Source organism: Nelumbo nucifera, chromosome 7 (assembly GCF_055504915.1).
Source record: "Nelumbo nucifera cultivar China Antique chromosome 7, China Antique-T2T, whole genome shotgun sequence".
NCBI lineage: Eukaryota > Viridiplantae > Streptophyta > Magnoliopsida > Proteales > Nelumbonaceae > Nelumbo > Nelumbo nucifera.
This window is the reverse complement of record NC_142655.1, coordinates 36,303,115-36,325,027: the sequence shown is the minus strand read 5'-3', so window position 1 is coordinate 36,325,027 and position 21,913 is coordinate 36,303,115. Positions and strand designations below refer to the sequence as shown.

The window sequence follows — 21,913 nt, the reverse complement described above, 5'->3', positions numbered from 1 at the left end:
CAGAATCGTTCTACTTGGCAGAAGGTCTTGAAACAGTTCATGACCGCGCAGATATCCAAGAACCAACAGGTTCATGACCATTGTCTTCGGATGATGGGTTATATTAATGAATTTGAGGCTCTTGGATCCGGGCTTGGCCATGTCACGAAGGTAGACACCATCCTAAATTCTTTTCCTCCTTCCTTCAATCAGTTCATCATGAACTACAATATGAACAAGCTAAATGTTAGCATCCAGGAACTCAACAATATGTTGTAGAGGGTCGAGGAACTGATTAAGAAGGATGAGTCCATTGCCATGCTTGTTGAAGCCGACAAATCGGGTAAGAAGAAGAGGAAAGCAAAGAGAAAGCCTCAGAAGAAAGCTACTAAGTCTAAGAAGCAGAAGAAAGACAGAGCGTCAGATGCTTGTCACTTCTACAAGCAGACCGACCACTGCAAGAGGAACTGTCCTCAGTACCTGGAATCCAAGAGACAAGGTAATTTTGAATCCTGTGTCATAGAAACCAATTTGTTGGTAACTTCTGCTTTCTAGTGTATTGACTCTGGGGCTTCGACTCATGCGTGTAACTCACTGTAGGGGTTCAAGATAAGCAGAAGACTAAGTGACGGAGAAGTAACTCTTTACTTGGGGACTTCTACAAGTGTTGCAGCTACATCTAAAGGAACTGTAGAGTTAATTTTCAGAGAAGGAACTATTGTACTAAAACTATTGTACTAACTCTTTATGTACAGAATTTGAGAAGAAATTTGATTTCTGTTTCAAAACTGTGTGGATGGATATTCTATTATTTTTAGTAATACGATTATTATCAAAAGAAATAACAAATTCGTTGCATACGGAGAACTTGAGAATGGTCTCTATGTTCTCCATCCTTCTCTAGAAACTAACATAGCCGAAACTACGTCGGATGACATCCCCAAGAAAAGAACCCGTGATACAATTAATCCCATGTGCCTGTGGCATTACCGACTTGGCCATATTAACACAGATCGTATCACAAGGTTGGTAAAGGATGGTCCTTTGGATTTTCTAACTATAGAAAATCTTCCAACCTGTGAACCTTGCCTTCAGGGTAAGATAACGAAATGGCCATTTAACGGTAAGCCTGAAAGATGTATAGGCACGCTTGACCTTTGATGGGTTGTCGAAGCCCTCAAAATTAATACTAATCCCACAATAAAATATTTGCAGTAAAAGTGGTACTTGGTCGAATCCCATAGGAAGCAATTCAGTAATCTCTTAGTTGAATGGATAAAGTAATTGAGTGGGAAAATTTAAATACTGAAATTAAAAGAAAAGAAAATAAATTACAACTTAAACAAGAGAAAATCAGTCTTACCGAATTCTGGTTCAAGGGTTCGGATTGAATCGATTGACCATCGATCCTAGGTACATTTCAACATTCTTGCTATTCAAGAATTTAACCTTAGATTTATTAAGATAGCCATAATAAACCTTGTGCTTTCCTAATTCAGTTGACCAAACCCAGCATTCGATCAACACTTATCACCACTCAACTGGGTACGATAGCGTTCCATGTTAAACAGTGATAGCATTAAGATTTGTGAAAACAGTTAAACCAAAATAACAATAATTGAGATATCTGCAATTACTGAATCTTGTTCCATCGATTCCTTTAGGTTGAACTATGTTAAAACATTGGTCAAAGGCTGTCACGAACAATTGACCCGAAAAGGTATCAACCTAATTGCTACTTGTACCATTATTCGTGACAATTACGGATCATCGAAATCATGGATAGCAGTAGGAAAATCAACATTAATTTAGTTTGTTAGACTAATTAACATTAACATCCAATAAAAATATGCACAAGAACCAATGAATACTTGAATTGAAAATCAAGAAAATAAATTAACTACAGAACCTCACAATGACACAATCGAACCTCCCCCTTTGAACCAGAAAAAGAAGCTTAGTTGCTCATGATCTGCGCAATCTCCATGCTTTGCTTCTCCATGGCCGAACTGCATTCTTGAACTTCTTGGTCTTCTTGCTGATCTCTTGGATCTTGGAGTGAGTGATGCTAGAGCTGGTTCACCTCTCTCTTTATATAGCCAAAGGAGAGGGCTGTTTTCCAACTCCTTCTAGGAGATCATCTTATCTTTAGGGAGTCTTGATCTTCTTTGAACTAATCCTATCCTATCTCTTATCTAATGATCTAATCTCAATCTTCTTATCTCTCTAGGATTACATTCAAGACTTTAGATCTGATAAGACTCTATCCTTGGAGATTACATTCGAAATTCGAACTCTTAACTCTTGAATTCGAGTTGGGCTGCTTTAAAACTTGGGCTGCTTCAAGGTACTTCTGCGAGTTGGGCTTAAGTTTTAAAATGGGCCTGGCTGCGAACTTGCTCCGACTTCGGGCTCACTTTCGTATTCGATTCGGGCCGAATCTGTCGAAATCCAAAACATAAAAGTTGTGGGTCTTCCTTTCATCTTTCTAATGCTTCTTGAATTGTCTAATTCGGAGTCCAGAATTGAGAGTTAGGCCCAGATTACTGACTGTCGCCGAACTGTGCAAAATCACCCGATTTGCCCTGTTTTCTTCCAATTGCCTTTTTTATTGCCCTGAATCGAAATACAAGAGTAATGAGTTCATTTAAATGCTAAAGTAATATATAAAGATGAAAATTAAGAGAGAAAAATAGGGTTCTTTTCAGTCTCATCAAATCTCCCCACACTTAAACTTTGCACGTCCTCGGGCAAGGCAAAAACTCAAGTAACACCAAAGAAACCAACTACTGATTTTCAATCTTTCTTTTTCTCTACATGAGGCCTGGTTCATTGCATGCTTTAGTCCAGACTTGGTAACATTCCCTCTTTATATCTCTTTCTCCCCTTCTTCTCGTCCGAGAGTGATTGCAAATCACCATTCCCCATGGTCCCAGGTTAAATCGATAGTCCAGGAGACAAGCCTTCCCAGTTGAAGCATCCTTGGCTGAATGGGTACTCATTGCCTTAACAAACCAATACAGCTAGATTCACTTACATTTCTTTGTTTCTTAAGCCAAAACAAGGTGTGCTTATTGCCATAAGCTTGCATAAGTTATACATTGTCCCCAATGTATGTGATTATGCATAAAGTAGAAGGATTCGGGGGTACTTCCCTGTTCGTGTTGTTGGGTTCCTACTAAACACAAAAAATCAAAACCAAACAAAATAACGAAATTAAATAAACACAATGGGTTGCCTCCCACAAGCGCAATTGTTTAACGTTGTTATACTCGACGTCCTCCTTTGCTACTTTAGCTCTCGTGGTTGCAGCTTTCGGTGTGCTCCCCTTCCATCCATCATGGGCGGGTTCAAATCTGGAATAGGGGCCTTGGTATCCAATTGTGCACTCGATTCTAACTCTTCATTCATATATTTTTTAAAAATTTCTTGCGTAGTTGGATCAAAAGTGTCAACCGAATAGATCGAATGGTCTTCATTTGGGTACTTCATAGCTTCAAAAATATTAAATTTAATAGTCTCCCCGTCAAACTCGACGGAGAGGGTACCCTCATCCACATCTATTTTGGTCTTGGCCGTTTTCATGAATGGCCTGCCTAATAGAAGTGGGGCTGAACTTTCGATCGTGTCCTCCTCCATCTCTAGAATGTAAAAATCAGTTGGAAAAATTAAACCGTTAATCTGCACCAATACATTCTCAACAATCCCTTCTGGATAGGTGTTAGAATGATCAACTAATTGGATAACAACTTTAGTTTCCTTTAAAGGACCTAATCTCAAAGCATAGTAAATCAAGTATGGCATGACATTGATAGATGCACCTAAGTCTAGCATGGCATGCTCGATTCGCTTATTGCCAATCACACAAGGTAGGGTGAACATACCTGGATCAGCATATTTTTCTGGTAAGGTCCTCTTGATCACGGCTGAAACGTTCTCTCTTGAGTCTTGTACCTCCTCTTCTTTCTGTCCTTTATCCGCCTTCCTTGGTGAGGTAGGTTCTAGCTGCAGTTCCTTCCTGCTTCTCAGCACCACTGCACTTACATTCTCCTTGGGGTTGACTACCGTTTGTGATGGTAGTTTCCCGGAGCTCTGCGCCTCCAACTTGCTAACGGTAGTGGCAAGTTGGCTGATTTGGTTCCCCAAATTCTGAATGCTGGCTCTCGTTTCCTGTTGAAATTGCTGAGTATTAGTAGCTAAAGCCTTAACTATATCTTCTAATGACGTACCTGAATTCGGGGGTTGGCCTTGCATTGTGATGGGTGCTGAAAACTAGGGCTGTTGACTGAAAAACTAGGGCTGATATTTCTACTGTCCTCCTTGGTTCCAGTAGCTTAGATTTGGATGATCTCTCCACCCCGGATTGTAGTAATTGGAGTAGGGATCATACTTTCGTTGAGGCTGGCCCGGGAATCTTCCTACGGCACTCACTTGCTGCATCGATCCATCCTGTAATGATGGACACATGTCCGTAGGGTGGCCCGGAATCGAACAAATACCACACACCCTGGCAGTTTGTAATTGTCCTGCAGCGAGTTGTCTTACCAAAGCAGTCAAGTCAGAAATCTGATTTTCCAAATTTACATGGCTTACCTCATTAACCCGTCTAATGGTACGGTCTTGTTTCTTGTCTGACTTGCCTAGCAGCTCTCAAACGGACACGGAAAGTCCGTTCAATCTCTAGGTCGTAAAGGATCTCCTCCAGTTCAGGTCTGCTTGTCAGAAACTGTAAAGGTCAAAGCAATAAAAAGACCAATATTCACAAAAGAATATAAATAACTAATCCTATTACAACTAAAAATGTAAAGTGAATTATTGAAATACAAAATCTACATCCTAACATAAATAAATGAAGTTGACTATACTAAAAGCAGATCTGAACCAACATCTTATTCAAGGTTCCAATATGCACATCTTATCTGCAGCATCCGAATTCAGATTCAATTCAACTGAGTTCAAACCTGCAACTTTTTTGGTATTGTTGGTCCATAGATAAAATAACAAATAATAATTCAGATCTGAGCTGTATATCTCATACACACTCATTGGTATATACTGCAATATACATCCATTAAGGCTGGGATTAGATCTGTCATGCTTTAGGGCTGATATCAGATCTGGACTGAAAAATATATTAAGAGGACCTGAAATAAACTGAAACCAGTCCTGAGTTAGGCTTGGTTTAAGGATTTTAAGCTCTACAATTAAAGCCCAAACCTGTATAGCTTATGCATATCAAACACTTGCTAAGACCTGAAATCAGGTCTGGAATGTTTGGTAATGTTAACTGCTGCAATTCAGATATGATGTTAGCAGTTTTACAGAACAAAATTCACTCCATATATAATTCAGATCAGATCTCATATCAGTCCAATTAAAAAATAGAACTGGTCATCAAAAACTTTAAATTTAGTAATGGACATCCAAGCTTATGTGGCTCATATTAAGTGATTGCAGAAACCTGAAATCAGGTCTGCAACTTTATACTGTAAGCAGCCTTGATTCAGATCTGAATGCCAGTACATTACAATAAAAAATATGAAGCTCCTTTTGGACCTTTCAGGCCTCACAAACATCAACCCCAACCAATCAAAACACCAGTCTTCAGAAATTTCAGATTGGGTGCAAGTGATCTAAAACAAAACATCAGTCCACTTAGATTTCAAATCTCATACTACCTCAGATTCTCATGCACTTCAGATCTGATTTTACCATTCATGGCCCACATTTTCATCAATGAGGCAAGTCTGATGCATCAAATTGTGAATTGGGTGTTGTTACTACCTGAATTCACATCAGAATAGAGTGGGTTTAGGGTCTGAGTTCATTTGAACTCAGATCTGAACCCAAATGTATTCAGACCTGCAACCGGCTGAGCTCAGATCTGAATTCAAATTTGAGTTTCAGATCTGAAAGCTCTCATATCATTCTTTTAAATATTTTTCATTCCTTGCTACCCTTTGACCCTTGAAGCAAATCTGATATATCACATTGTGAATTGGGTGCCAAATTCACATCAAAATTGAGTAGGTTCAGGTATGAGTTCATCTGAACTCAGATCTGAACCTAGCAAATCTGCAACCAATTGAACTCAGATTTGACCCCAAGTCTGAGTTCACATCAAAATTTCTTTCATTCTTTGCTATATTTTCAGCCATGAGACAAGTCTGGTGTATCAAAATATCTGTCAGAATTGAGTAGGTTCAGGTCTGAGTTCAGATGAACTCAAATCTGAACCTAGCAGAATGCAAACCTGCAATCAGCAGAATTCAGATCTGAACCCAAGTCTGAGTTCAGATCTTCACATGCCATTCTTTCATTCATTTTTTCTTTTTCTTTTCTTTTTCTATATATATTTTTTTCTTTTTCTTTTTAGAATGGAAGAAAGCTAAAACAGAATACAACAAGGCAACCAAAATCTTTTTGGATGAGTGTAGGTCCGATTGCTGAATGCAATTCAGATCTGAATTCATTTTGAGATATATAATTTTTTTTTTCTTTTTGGAGATAATAAAACCAAAAGAATAAGAGAAATTAGATCTACATAAGCTACATTAAAACTGAAACTAAGGATGGATCAATCAAGTATCAAGAGAAGAAACATGGCTCCATCAATGCAGCCCTTGCATTCAAGGCTGAAATGTAAGATGAAAAATTGAAAACCAGCCATGAATGCAAGGCTAAAAACCAGATTAAGAATGACCAATAGTTCCTAATATTGCTTTTATAAATCCCCGGCAACGGGCCAAAAACTTGATGTGGCTCATTAAAATCCTAAACTAAAATCTAACTAAAAAAAAACATTGGCTCAAATACTTTACATTCAAGTTGAAAGAGTAAGCTAAAAAAAAACAATTTCATGATTCAGCAAGCAAACTTCTTAACTCATTCGAATGTGCCATGATTCAGCCTTGGTTTGGTGAAACCCCAAGGCCATGAACAACCTCTTTCGAAAGCTTGTTCATGCTATGCATTAAAGATGATCCTTATATCTCTATCAAGGATCTAACCTTTAATGCATAGTAGATCACCAACTGAATTGATCACCAACTGAATTGTGCAAGTTATCTCTAACCTTGCATGCAATTCAATTTTTGAATAGTAGATCTGAATTCCTAGAGTCTCTCTCAAGCACTCTAGAAATTCCAAGCATTAGATCAAATCGGCCAACCTGAGAATTGAAGATCTGAATTCTTTCTCAAGCAATTCAGATATTACAAAACTCAAATATGAGATTTCAGATCTGAAAATTGTGAGAGATAAATTCAGCCAATCTGATCTAGAATTCAAACTCTATTCAAGAAACAATAAGAAGAATTCTGGTCTACTCAAATGATAAAGAAATTTGCTTAAACAATCTGAAATTTTACAGCATTGATTACAACAAGAAAGAATGAAAGAGAGGAAGAGAAAACTACATAGATTGAAGCTAAATTCGAACTCAAGAAAATAAAACTAAGTAGAAATAGAACAAGAAGATCTCTCAATTGAATTTTCCCCAAATTCGAACTCACCCTCTTCTCTTCTTCCTTGCTTGAATCTCTTCAGCCCTTCTCCTTCTTGCGCCTAGCTCCTTCTTCTCTCTTCTTCTCTCCAAGGAATTCGAACCCCAAAAGAATGGAGAGCCTTGAACTTGGGCAAATAAACACCCATTCCCCCTCTAAAGGCCTCTTTATATAGGCTTTCAAGGAAGCTCTTGCCTCTTCTTGAAGTCTCTAGAAGTGGGTGTATTACACCTCTCTTGAACCTTCTAGAGTGCTCCCTCCTTCTCTTCAAGAAACTTTTAGGAGTTGCCGCCCCTAGCTCTCTTTGGGCTACAACTTAGCTTGCTTTTGAGCACATGTTGGCTGCATTCTAGGCTATTCTTTGGGCTGAAAATGGGCTGGGCTGAAATCTTCTTCTTGCTAGGCTTTTTTCCTTGGGTTTTCCCGAAGAGTTAGTTTGCACTACTTGGGCCAAATGATACTCCCTTGCTCTCATGGCTGGGGTGGGTTGAATTTGATAAATTTTGGATTTTCTTCTCTTGCTCTTTGTCTTCTTTTCCTTGAGTTGGTTGCCCCTGAAATCGTTCTTGCAATTATGCTAAAAATAGGGCAAAATTTAATTAAACCGACATAAAACTCCATGCAAAGACCTCATAAATTATAGTAAATTGTGTGTTCATCAGTAATGTTGTAGGAGACTAGTTTAAAGTAATATTTGGAAAGCAATATAAGTCATCTCTGCTGGGTCCTTGTAGTACTGTTCTCCTCGTGTAATCCTTCAAGAGAAAATAATTCCAGTGAAACTCAAAATATGATCATTATCTTTTGTGAATTTGTTGACAAATAGTAAATTCTTGGTAATGGCAGGAACATGAAACATGTCATTTAAATGAAACTGAGAAGGAGAGGTAGACAATGTAGAAGTTCCAACATGAGTGATTTGCAAACTTGACCCATTACCAACTTTGGCTTGATCGTTTCCATCATACTTTGATCGATGTTGGATATTATCAGCATCCGTAGTCATGTGGTGAGCGGCACCGGTATTAGGGTACCACATGGGATCAAACGTAGATGACACCCTGCTCTGAAATGTTGAAGGATTATACTCATCATTGTTGTAAGAATAATCAAATCTGTGTCTGCACTTAGCTACAATGTGACCGGGTTTGTTGCATAGTTGATAGATCACATTAGAGTTCCCATGTCCACAACCACCATTGTTGTAGAAATGGGTATCTTGATTGAAACCTCTTCCTCTCCTGCGGCCACGTCCAGAACTATTGTTATTTCAGGCACAATTTCAGTTTTGTTGAGATACATGCCCTTTACCTTTGAAATTTGCTACATTGGTTGATGGTTGAGTTGTATCTATAGTATCATTAGTACCATGTTGCTCAAGAATAGCTTTATGGTTCAGTAAGATTCCGAGTACATCATCCACATCCAACTGGTCCATATCATATCGATTAGTCACAGTGGTAACCACAGATTTGTACTCAAGTCCCAAGCCGCACAAGATGTAAATTGTAAGGTCTCTGTGCGATATGGGTTCAGCAACAATAGCCAGATTATCTGTAATTGATTTTTCTTTATGAACATATTCACTAATTGTAAGCATACCTTTCTTTAATGACTGCAATTGGCACCGGAGTTGAGGAGGATTTTGAAGTGAGAGAGTGGAATTGGATTTAGAAAGGGCCTTCCAAACTTCATAAGAAAAATGTAGTCCAATGACTTGCGCCATAATACTCTTTGTTAAAGATGATACAATCCAACTAAGAACTAGTTGATCTAACTGAAACCAGTTCTCATATGTAGGATTTGGTACCCTCTTCGTTGGATCACTAGGATGGATCCATCGACGATACCCATTAATTTGTGGGATAGAGAATGGAAAAGAACTGAGCCTTCCAAAGTAGATAATTTTCACTGGTCAATTTCACAGGTATGTAGTGTGTAACATTGGGAAGTTGTGGCAAATCATTGGAACTGTCAATTGCGGATCTGGGCTGATTTGATGCAAGGATAGAACTACTAGTTGACGCCATGAGAGTGATGGCTCTGATACCAAGATAAAGAACAAAGGATTTAAAGGATAATAGGAACCGATGGATTGAGGAATCGGTCCTGAATCTTATTTATACACATTGAGTTTTAATTACACTGAAACTCTTGTTGTTTGGATTACATTAAAAAACTTACATGGATAAGATAACACAACTCAACAAGATAAAATAAGATCTTTCGATGGACTCCTCTGGCAGATCATCAACAGGAGACTTGCAAAACTGTTTTTTCTTTTTTTTTTTTTTCCTTCTTTGTTTTAGATTGAGATAAATCTTTCTCGCCGTAGCCCATGCTAATGTGATGATACCATGATTTAATTACAGAGACAACTGCCTAACAAAGAAAGTAAAAAGATGAGGCACACCTTTGTAAATATGATATATAAGAACTTAGTCCTTCGACTCGCAAAACTCCCATTGACTGCTGTTCGGAAAAGAAAACAGTGAATTGATAAAATAATAAGAATTTGCAACAGTTCTTGAAAGAGGGAGGGAATGGTTGCACCACCGGCTGTTGAAGGGGAGAGGGAGAGAGACGGAGGGTAATAATGGGTTTTAAACAAAATTTATATGTCACATAGTGTTACGTGTATACAGATTTTGATGAAACATTAAAAGATACTAACGGCAGAGGTAGAACTAGTCCATTGTTAGAAACAATAGAACAGTACAAGATAATAGTTAAATAGTAAGAATATAATTAGTCAATTAACTAAAGGGTAGAGATAGTTTAAAAAATTTGCCCTTTGGATAATGATTTTGATGTTCTACCTTCTGCTTTGAAATTAAAAGCCAAGTTTTCTCTCTGTCTGGTGGAACCATGAGAAATATCTCATGACTGGGACACAAATATAACTTAAGAAAAATAATTTTTTATATGGCTTTGACCAAAAATAATAAGTTTGAGAGAATGTTCATAGGAGCTCTTTCTTATTTACAGTCAATCTCCTTGCCCTCATCGTCAATGGTCAGCTGTCTAAAAGGGAGAAATAATTCAAACGCCTATATCTATATCTACATCCACCTACAAATACATTTAAAAGAGTGAAGACGAAGTGAACAGAGGGATATCTGGGCTGTCATTGGATCTAATTCATTGAATCGGAACTGTTCATCTCTGGGGTTGATAGGATACACTGACGCTTCACAGTAACATCTGTAGCCTTTAGAGGTCTGAGATGCAACTTGTCAATTCAATGTTTCTGTATATAATGGGATTGACCTTTTTGCTTATCATCCATAGTTCTAAAAACTTGATGAGTCAATATAGAACTCGTTCTTGGTTTGCCATAAATTATCATCATCATTATTATTAGGGTGATGATAATTCAGCGCAGTATTAGAATTTATAGGCCCAACGTACAGTTGAGGTAGGTGCCAGCTCAGAATTGATAGCAAGCATTGATGTATAAGGTGAGAGTAATTAACATTTTAAAATGTTGTAAGTCTATGGTAGAAATCAAAATTCTGTTATAAATCTGTCCGTAGTTTTCCATTATTATTATTATTATTATTATTTATCGAGATGATTCCAACAAAGTTTATATATATATATATATATATATATATATATATATATATAACTAGAAGAATTATTTAATTAAGCAGGGACCAGGGAGGAACTATAGACCAACTCGTTATATCACCACCATGTTTCTCTCTTTCTATCAAACCAAACATAACGTAGCAGATACTAAAGTTTTGGATTTTGATTATGCAACAAGATAATGACTTATGGGCGCTGTAGCCTGTAGGAGCCATTTCTAATATTAAATTATCTTATCTTTACTTTTTTTATTCTACAAGGTATTTTCATATGGTTAATATTAAATTATCCTCAACGAGTCCGAAAGAATTTTAACTAAAATATATCCATCTTTGTTAGGCTTATTTATACATTTATCTATATATATAGTTACGTATATACACATGTACATAGATAAAATATATGATTATAAATTTTTCCTTTAATAAATTTATATATTTACAAGTATATATTTTATTGTAAGTAAGTCAAAGAGCAATTATTTTTAGTTCTTTTTTTCTTTTATTTCAAAAATGGCCGTTCAACTTGGATTATATCTGAAAAAGTAAAAAATTCAATTAGTTCAATCTCAATTAGAACCCCTAGATCAGTTCGGGTTAAGATATATTTGGGTTTTTGATAATTGGGTCAAACTCGGATGCATTTGGATCAGATCCGAATCCAACCTGGTTACAGTCCTACCCTAAATATGCCTTTCAGATCATCTTCTATTCAATCTATAAGTGGGAACATGGCTATATCAATACACGGTTTTAAACAAAGTTTTCTAATATGGTAGGTTGGAATGAAAGGGACAGTTAATGGTTGCACTAATCTTTTTACCTAACTAATTTGACCCACCCAATTCCTAATTCTTCCATTCCCAAAGGTCCCAAGAAGTTAGCAACCGTCTAAGAAGTGATTAATTAATTAGCATCTAATCCTAATTTAAATTGGCAATTGGATTATCAAGAATATGAGAGGTTTTTGTTATGATCCATTTGTTCTATGTCGGTAGTATGGGATGTTAATGTAAGGTATCTCATATCAGCTACATCACGCATGGGTAGTATGCGATGTTGTTGTGGGGTATAAGTGTGTTTGGGCTCCCTCCCTCTAACAACTAGCTTTTAAGGGTGAAAACAGTTTCTTATATGGTAATTAAAAAATCAAGCAGTGCCTAGATGAATTATAATGTCAAATACGGCTATGTTTATCGTAGAGCTAATCTAGCGATGAATTGATTAATTCATTAGGTAGTTAATGAGCTTCTGTGGGACTTGGAATTTATTTATTTTTTTGTGATATTTGGAGATGTGTTATCTCCGGTTTTGTGTAGTCCTTTTCGTTTTAGAGAAAAATAAAAGATTAAGTGCTTGTTTGGATGAATGGAAGAGTGGGATCTGCTGCAAAGTGGCATGTTCACTTGTGATTGATTGATCATGTAGTGTGGTTTACACATTTGTGTTGGTTGTAGAACCTTTCTCTTGTTTGAGAGAGCTGAAATGAAGTAGCTTTTGGCTTTTCTGAGGTGAGCCCTACACAGACAGCCTATAAGCCATGTTTGATGGAAATATCCAGAGAGGCCAAATTTGAATGTCAGTTCGTCATTGAAAGGGCAGTCCCTACTCAGTCTCTCGGAGGTGCTTCAAACTAAGCAGCTGAAATTAGGTTAGTTGAATCTTCAGCTCAGACATCTCAAATGGGAGTTCACATTTGTTCCCGCAGAATGTGTTAAACGCCTCACATGCACATCTCAGCGTGCATTGAGAACATCTCCTATACTTGTCATTGGGAGATATTCTTAATACACAGTTAGAATGTGTTGTGAAACGTTTAGGATGTATTCTGTAGGGGTAGATGTGAACTCAAATCTAACCATAATTGATTATAAAAGTAGATACAGTGGGCCGATAGAGATGTTACATGAAACATGTTGGGATGGTGGGCACCGCCAAACAGAACTTATTTGTGATTAATCCGTCGTTTAGCTATAACTAATTTTATTTAAAAATTGAAACCGAAGCTTCAACAACACTGTGAAGATGGTTCAGTGATGTCACAATGGTTTAGGCTGGCTTCCGTTAGGCACCAAAGGGACGATTTGCATGGTGATGCCAACGGGTCGGGTTTAGTACCAATTTTCTCAATCCAGATCCGACCCTATCCAACAATAAAATAGAATACGGAACCCACCTCACCCCATTATACATATAGTGCATTTATGGTTAACCAACTTCATATTTACAAATATTTTAATGCTACAATGTAGATGTTTTGCATGGCACAGTCAGCCCGAACCCGATTTAGTCGAGATAGATACAACTCTAACCCAATAGGGTCGGGCAGAGTTGGTTTATCGATCACTTAGCCCTACCCATTTACATCCATAACCATGTTGGACCTTTAAATTTTGAGGGCTGTTTGGCATTTCTTTTTAGGTAGAAGACTTTTTAATAGCCTTATAAATAAGATGCACTGAGCTTTTAGGGTCTTGTTTTAAAGACCAAGACTATTTGGTTTGCATCATGGTCTACTGGGCTGTTAAAAACCGCTAAAACCGCTATTTTCAGCATTAAAGACTATAAACTTCATTTGAAGCTTTTCGATTTTTGGCTTCTTTAGTCTTTCCACATGCTTCTTTTCGGATCTTTCAGTCTATATGATATCAAATGGAAAAAGATCTGCTTACAGTATTTTTGAACTTTCTGCAGACCAAAAGGCATGCCAAAAAGACGCACCAAACACCACCTTATATAGTAATTCTACTCCTAAGGGTCGTATGTGCCAGGTTGATGGTCCCCAGCCTCAACCTTAGCAATTCAAAGATTGGAGAAACTATTCTTTAAAGAAAACCCTGATTCTAATGCCTATGATGAGTTTGAAAACTACCCATCCCTTTTTCAAATTCTTGTTTAGTAGTTTGACATTTTATGCTGGTGGCAGCATCCCCAATTGGCAATTCCTTGAAACCTGTTTGGTTCCGTAATCTTTGATATTATTCTCTTCAGCTATGGCAGTTCCCTTGAATGACTATATAAAATCGGTAGGTGCAGAAGCTATTTTCACAAATGAAAGAATCATCCAATTATAATAAATAATCTTGACTAATCAAGACTTCTATTCAAAACAAAAATAAATTATCGACATGTGGATTAAATTAGCCATATCTTATTGTTTTAATTTAATAAAGAGTTGGTTTCAATATATATTTGATATATTGAACAGTTGCTTATAAATAATTACTTCAGTACAGATCTCATGATATATTTACTAAGTGTCAATTCTGAAACAATGAACTACAATTAATTTTACAAGCTTATATATATAGGGAGAGAGATGATAAAGTGCTTTCTGGCTTAAAAAGGATTCTGATAATACCACTTTTTGAAATGGGTATTTTTGGAAATGGATTTTTAATGATTGACTGATCATCAGTTTTTCTTTCTTTTCTTTTTTTTTTTTATGTTCAAAATAACTTCTTGCAAACATGACAAGTTGAAAGGAGTTTTTTATTATGTTCAAAATAACTTTTCGACCGAATTTTGGCCAATGTTTTAGAACTGCCATTGACCTAGATGGTCGGACCATTCACCCCAAAAACCATCCAAGTAATAGGTTCCGTTTCACCACCCGAACAACAGTTTTTGATTTTTTTTTATTTTGATTATTTTATTTTATTTTTTAAATTACAAGAAGTTGTCCATTCAAATCGGACGGTCAAACCACTGACCCAAAAACTGGTGGCTAAAACGATTCCAATTTCAACTACGAGTCAAATTTTAAAGCATTGCTAACTTTTGACTTCCCCAACATGAAAGCACAGGAATTCCTGTTGAAAAAACACTCCCAAACATGGCCTTAGGCCTTATAATGTTATCGAAAGGCAAAAGATAAATGCTAGCTGTTAACAGTCATGGCATCAATTGGTATAACTTGTCACGTCGACAAAGTCGTTTTCATGGACACGTGGCATCTCCTCAAGGCCTTTACGTGTCCCCAATCGAGCGATGTTTGTCCTGCTAGGCAACACCTGTTATTGTAGTTCCATTTTCATGGTGTTGACAAGGAGTTTTGGATAATCCTAGTAACTTTGAGCAACATGACAAGAGACTTAACTATCACAAATGGAGAAGCTAATAACAACTCTGAATATCCTTCAAAGCAAGGTACTCTGTACAAAATACAAAATGCCTCTCTACTTCAAAGTTGAAAGTATTGTTGAGAAACCTCTTGGGGAGTTTTGTCAAAGTGGGGATATCTCATATCTATCTCCTACCCATTTTGTCTTCTACATTTAAGTTGGTCCCTCTAAGAGCACTGAACTGTGTAATTACATTTGTGTCCTCAATTATTGAGACTAATTTATTTCAAGTTTGTATCAGACAAAGATGTTATATATTCAATGGGTCCATGTCATTTTCATATATTAAAAATTAGGCAGTAAACAGTACAAAGATGGCTATATTTTCTTTTTGTATATTAAGGTGTTAATTTTTTGAAACCACAAGAGGAGAATGCCTGATTTGATTTATGCCCATTTCCCACTTTTACAATGGGGCATTAAATGCAAACTATTTCCAAACTAGAGGCTGCAAATTGTCAAGATGTCTCAAACTGAGACAATAAATGGTAATTTTCACCAAAGATGGTGAAATGGCAAGGTCGTTTTACAGTAAACCGAACTTTCCTGAACCTATATGTAAGAGAGTAGGTGGTGGTGCAACCTGTTTGGGCCCTGTGCTGTGCCATGCGCCCCCAAATGCAGGAATGTGGCGTTTTCAAATATGCAGTGCAACAAGACCAAGATGCAGACTTAGTTTTGTAGGACAGCTATATAACGAGTACTGTTGGATGGGTTGGAAGATTGGAGAGGGAGATGCAGACTTAGTTTTTAAATTTTTATCTTTTTTTTTTTTTTTTCTCAGAACGGGCCATCCATTTGGATTAGATGGTCAAACCGTTTGACCCGAGAACCAGACCAGAACGATTCCCTATCCAGTCCGGTTTTATAAACCTTGGTAATTTTATTAAGATTGTGGTTTAAAAGATGGCAAATTGAGGAACCCAGTTGCCCACAATACTACGTGTGACTAATACGTATTGAGGCGGAGGAGGAATTGTCCAAAGAGCTCAGAAGGAAAGGGACACTTCTTTTGATGAAATCAGCTACGTGTAGGTCCATCATTTTGCCATACCGGTGATGATAGTGCCAAGTCTATCAATAGAGGAAGAAAACAACGCCTTCGGAGATTGAACTCCCCCCACCACCCAAATTCCACGTCAGAAAATTGGCATTAACTGGTGAGGCCACGTCATTCTTACAGGTTGGCTTCCCCCTCCTCTTTCTCTTGGACTCTAGGGAGAGAAACTTCTCTCTTATTTTGGGTGTAAAAGAGGAGAGAGAAACTTCTCTCTCTCTCTAAAGATGACTATTCAAATCCATGCCTTACGCGCAATATGAGTTGACTTACCCATATTATTTATAACCCATCTTGAGTCCCTTATATGGGATCTCACTTGCTTTCTTTTATACCCCATTAGAGACCCTTATTTTAGATCTCACTTCTTTGCCCCCCCCCCTCTCTCTCTCTCTCTCTCTCTAGCAAGCTGTTGTTCTGGTTCTAGCAGGTGAGGTGGAGGGTGTAGGAGGAGGATGAGCTCTCTAAGCATGGTGGAGGCAAAGTTGCCTCCAGGATTCAGGTTCCATCCAAGAGATGAAGAGCTTGTATGTGATTATTTGATGAAGAGGATAATAGGCAATCATCATGGAAAGGGAAGCTCTTACGACTCTCCTCTGCTGATCGAGGTCGATTTGAACAAGTGCGAACCCTGGGACCTTCCAGGTGAGACTACTACCATCATCATCTAAACGTTTCTGTTTCCATTCCGACGACTTTCATAAGCTGACGATCATGGCATCATTCTTATCCACCTCTCTCTCTCTCTATATATATGTTTTGACTTGCGATGTTAAATCAAAATTGGAGTTTGATAAAATGATCTTTTAAGGATTTGAGACTGAGCCTCAGATGGATCCACCCAACTCTTCTTCTTCTTCATCTAAAATCCTCGTAATTATCAGTTATCTATTTGACAAAACAAAGTGCGTTTGGGTTTTTTAATTTGTGCAGTTTTGTCTTCCTTCAGTTTCCTCCATGTTTTGATGATTCTAACATGACCCTTCAGCTTTATTTTCCTTTTCTCTGTGGAGTTTTGAGAGATCATGCAATGGATATACAGAACTTCATGTGTGTTTCACTCTTCTTCTTTTTCCTGAGCTTTTCATGTTCATCATCCTAACTGTATATCCCTACTGAAGCTTTGAAGGTTTTGAAGTCATAGCCTCTGTTAAATACTAAATTAAATGATTTCTCTCTTTTAGGTAAGATACAGTTTTCCGTACAAAGGGAGGAGAAATTACTTCCTCTCCAATCAACCTCCATCAATCCTCACCAGAAGAAAAAAAGAAAAGAACAACAATGAAAATCTATTGGCTTTGGGCACCAGTTAATAAAATCTAACCTGATGATAATGATAACCAATTACACCACTACACCTTTTGTTCTTCTTTTATTTTATTTTTTCTAAATTAGATTAATTCTACTGGTAGATATTTTAGCTGAATTCTAGTTTAAATTTGCAACTATTAGTAGTTGACACTTTGGCCTTGTCCTAACCAAAAAAGATGGTGACTGTGACTGAAAAATACAGTGAAGATACTTCATATTGTATATAAACCACGATAACCACACACGTATTTGTCACTTGTTAATTACATATCTACGCTAGGGGGGGGGGGGGGGGGGTCATTATTCATAATTAGCAATAATTAGCTTTTAGAATTCTAATTGATGGTGGGTCAGATTCCGGCACTAGCCGGAGTTTGGAAGTATCCATAGGTGGGTCAGATAATGACGATAATAAAGAGCCAAACTTTAGGTGGTCTAGTAATTGACCTTCATTTAGCACAGTAAGATGATGGAACCTCAAACCCTAACGGCTTTCAATTAATCTGAAAATCCTGAACGAATTTTTGATTTGGTTAAGTTATGACCACAGCATGAATAATGGTTAGGTTGTTGAATGTGACGTCTGGGTTAGGTCTCTAGTCTGGTGTCCAAGTAATATATAATGTGTTTATTGGCTCCCCAAATTATTGGCTCCTACTAATTAAAGAAGGAAATTAAAACTGAAGGGTGGATCAGAGTTACGTGTTTGTTCTTAGCCTTGAAAAAAAAAAGAAAGACCTAATTTCTCTGTATAATCACTGACCCAATTAAGCACTGAAAACTGATTTCACAATTAATCTTCTATATATCTTTCAGAAATGGCTTGTGTGGGGGGAAAAGAATGGTACTTCTTCAGCCAACGAGATCGGAAATATGCTACCGGCCTGAGAACCAATCGTGCAACGGTTTCTGGATACTGGAAGGCTACCGGAAAAGACCGGCAAATTAACCGGAAAGGGACCCTGGTTGGTATGAGAAAGACCCTAGTTTTCTACCAAGGGAGGGCACCCAAAGGAAGAAAAACTGACTGGGTCATGCATGAATTCCGGGTTGAAGGACCCTCTGACCCACCAAAAATTTCTTCTCAGGTTCTCTCTCTCTCCCTCAATTGAGCTTTTCTGTTATTTTTTTTCTTCATTAATTGAGCTTTTCTATTAGTTTTAGATATCGTTTAGAGAAATGTTAATAGTTTTAAATAATGTTTAGTCTATCTTCCCAAGTCCCAACTGCCCAGAGCCCCAGATGGACAAAACGGAACAAAGTCCGCCAAGAACAAACAAGGTTCCCATAATATTTTGTCCTTAGCCTTTGTGTACATCCACTTCCGTCATCACAACGAAGGCTCGTCTATTGATTTTTTATTTGGTGAACGAAGTCTCGTCTGTTGTTGTGTAGCCCAAATCCTTTCCAACTATTTTATACGGGTTGTTGGGTGATTTGACCATATATATTCAGGAATAAACATTGGCTTATCACCACCACAACACTTGAATATGGTTTTGTCGGATCGTACGTACACCATCCACCAAGCCGGATCAATCCCCCCAATCAATCAGTTGACCAGTCAAACCGGTCAAACTTACAGTTGTTGAACCGCTGGAGAAAAACTTTTTTGCGTTATCTATTTTATTCCATTTTGGGCACAAGTCATGTCAATGTCCCGAACCGGGTCAGCCTGACTGAACCCCATTATCCAGTCCACTTCTGGCCTGGTCTGGATTTCATTTGTTCATGTTTGGTTTGGTAGAAAATTCATTAGGAGTTGTCTCTCTTAATTCTGTACCCAACCAAACACAGCTTTAAGAGCTTATTTTTGCAACTACTATACTATTCTCTTAGATTATATCAATGTGAAGTTTTTGACATATCTTTGGGTTTCATATTCATGGATGTCCAAGCAGGAAGATTGGGTCTTATGCAGAGTATTCTTCAAAAGCAGAGGCCATTCTGCCAAACCTAGCGTGGAGAACTGCTATGATGACACAGGCTCTTCATCACTCCCTCCATTAATGGACTCCTTCATCACCTTTGACCAAACTCCAGCAAATCTAGAGGAGTTTGAGCAAGTGCCCTGCTTCTCCAATTTTTCCCAGGTTCTCATGACCAACCCGACCTTGTCACAACTCGCTCAAATTGAACCAAACATACCCACCAAAGCTTTAAACAACTTGGGGAATATACCAGATATGGGTACTGGTTTAAACCCTTTCTCTTGCGATAAGAAGGTCATAAAAGCTGTCTTGAGTCATCTCAACAAGCTGGAAAGCAATCCAAAGGTGGATCTTTCACCAAGCTTTGGAGAAGGAAGCTCCGAGAGCTACTTATCTGAAGTGGGTTTGCCATCTCTGTGGAACCATTATTGAATATCTGAAGAGATTACTATTTGATGCATGTATGTTTTTTTTTTCTCTTTTATTTTAGTGGGGGGTTTACTGATATTTTGTCATTTGGATTCACTCGAAGTTGTAAAAGTTCAACACGACACTACAAATATTTGGTCTTTCTAGCTCTGTACATGTATTTTCCTATTACGGGAAGTTTTCTTCAGAGATAAGTTCTGGTCCTGAGTCTTCACTATTGATTGTATGAAGTCTCCTTCCGAGATGTACTCTTATTTTCTCAAGGTGTTACTATCACCGAGACACCGACTCCCCAAGATGTAACTATCAGTACTATTAAATTCTCTCTCTCTCTCTCGTATCAATATATAAAATATCATGAGGCTCCTGTTTAATCCGTGTACTCTTTGTATTAGGATACAACCAGTAGGAAACTTTTCCAGAGCATCTTTCCCACTGGAAAGTTTGAAAGAACAGATCAAAACCCTTTATAATGTTAAAAATAATCTTTATATACATTTGAATTCTCTTCAATTATGATTACTTTTGATGCACCCAGGAATGGGTTCTAAGTGTTCAAAGTACACCAAAAAGTTGATAAAATCATGTAAAAGATCAAATGGTTGAAAATAATCTGATTGATATGATTTCTTTTCGTAATTAAGGATTTCTTAGGTGGGACTCATCCATCGTTGCCAATATATCCGCAAGGTGCCAGAGACTTGGGGTCGAATCCCACATGCGATAGGGTTGGGATTAATGGGTTTGGGGGGTTGGACTACCCCCCAAAAAAAAGAAGGGAAAATATATGATGCCGGAAAGACATCTACCGTAAAGGTTTTGGCCAATCACAACCCGCTGTGAATTTTGATAAAAACCCACCTGATTGGTTTCTACTTTTGTGATGATGGTGGATTGGTTGTAAGTTTTTCCATTATCATGTGAAGAAAGAAATTAGTCACTTCGGGTTGACCTCACTTGAATGCTCCTCAACAGATTTGACTTATGCCACCTAGAGTAGCTCTGGCATTGCTTAAGAGCAGATCAGCAGATTTGCTTATCCACGTCCACTGATTGTCTTGAACACATATCTACTCCTCTCTAACCTAGGCAACCCGCGACTTGAGGGATCACGCCAACCTTGGATGATTCCAACCTACATGAAACGTCCCTCATTATCCACCAGCACCACTTAGCACCCCTAAAATGTGTGTGAACACGATGCCCACCTAGCAACAATAAACCTAGTTCCTTCAGTTTCACAGGGAACCGGATAAGGGGCACCACGTTGTCGTGCGGACGTACTCCATAAACAATGGACGAAAAAACCTTATCATCTCCAAACGTGTCAAACATGTCTCAAGCGAGCCTCAAAGTCTATAAAAGGGTGATCTCTTACCCTCAGAAGGTACACTCACTTTTTTTTTGCATACTAGCTCTCTACTCTGATTTCTCACTCATCAGTTTCCACCCACTTCGTCAGTTCGGTGCTAAGTTGACCGTTGGAGTCCCTTGCCCGGGTCATCCCCCAGTCTCTTTGACATGTTCTTGTCTTGCAAATTTGACCTACCGACATCTCCAAACGATATCTGAGTTATCATTGCAATTAGAGATTCAAAGTAGATTGACCCTCATCAATTGACATCGTCTGTAAGAACACTGAACGTAAAGGTCACTCCTGCTCATTCTTTTTCACTCATCACAATGTCTTTAGCTAAGAACAAGGAAGCTCAAGTTGGTGGATCCTCCTCTGGGGGGCAATTCCAGAATGTCAAGCCCTCTTCAGCACTAAGGAGAGTGAAAAGTGAGCAGTTTGAGGACCTAGTGTGCCTGGTTTGGAGTATGGATGTTCACATTCAGGCCTGAGAAGAACATGTCGTCGCAATGGGACACTGAACGTAAAGGTCACTCCTGCTCATTCTTTTTCACTCATCACAATGTCTTTAGCTAAGAACAAGGAAGCTCAAGTTGGTGGATCCTCCTCTGGGGGGCAATTCCAGAATGT

General features: G+C 38.0%; 1 protein-coding gene and 1 long non-coding RNA gene across 3 annotated transcripts; one reads left to right on the top strand and one right to left on the bottom strand.

Moving 5' to 3' along the window:
• Positions 1-1,829: 1,829 nt before the first annotated feature.
• Positions 1,830-7,618, bottom strand: LOC148790361 (uncharacterized). Of its 2 annotated transcripts, none has more exons than XR_016078420.1 (3): positions 7,494-7,618; positions 3,864-4,691; positions 1,830-2,595 (listed from the first exon to the last, which is right to left on the bottom strand). It is a non-coding gene; the product is annotated as an uncharacterized LOC148790361 (long non-coding RNA). The 2 variants fall into 2 exon arrangements; XR_016078421.1 differs by having other exon boundaries at positions 3,864-4,705; positions 7,494-7,617.
• An 8,949-nt stretch (positions 7,619-16,567) lies between these two features.
• Positions 16,568-20,305, top strand: NAC1 (NAC domain containing protein 1). The gene is made up of 3 exons (XM_010260373.2): positions 16,568-16,903; positions 18,386-18,657; positions 19,471-20,305. Exons 1-3 carry the CDS (start codon positions 16,714-16,716, stop codon positions 19,930-19,932), a joined length of 924 nt encoding a protein of 307 aa, XP_010258675.1. The 5' UTR covers positions 16,568-16,713; the 3' UTR covers positions 19,933-20,305.
• Positions 20,306-21,913: the final 1,608 nt, after the last annotated feature.

Bases quoted from the DNA above. Each gene is read 5' to 3' on its own strand.
- NAC1 (XM_010260373.2), top strand. From the start codon at position 16,714: ATGAGCTCTCTAAGCATGGTGGAGGCAAAGTTGCCTCCAGGATTCAGG. The intron at 16,904-18,385 runs GTGAGACTACTA...TATATCTTTCAG, and splicing joins CGAACCCTGGGACCTTCCAG to AAATGGCTTGTGTGGGGGGA. The intron at 18,658-19,470 runs GTTCTCTCTCTC...ATGTCCAAGCAG, and splicing joins CACCAAAAATTTCTTCTCAG to GAAGATTGGGTCTTATGCAG.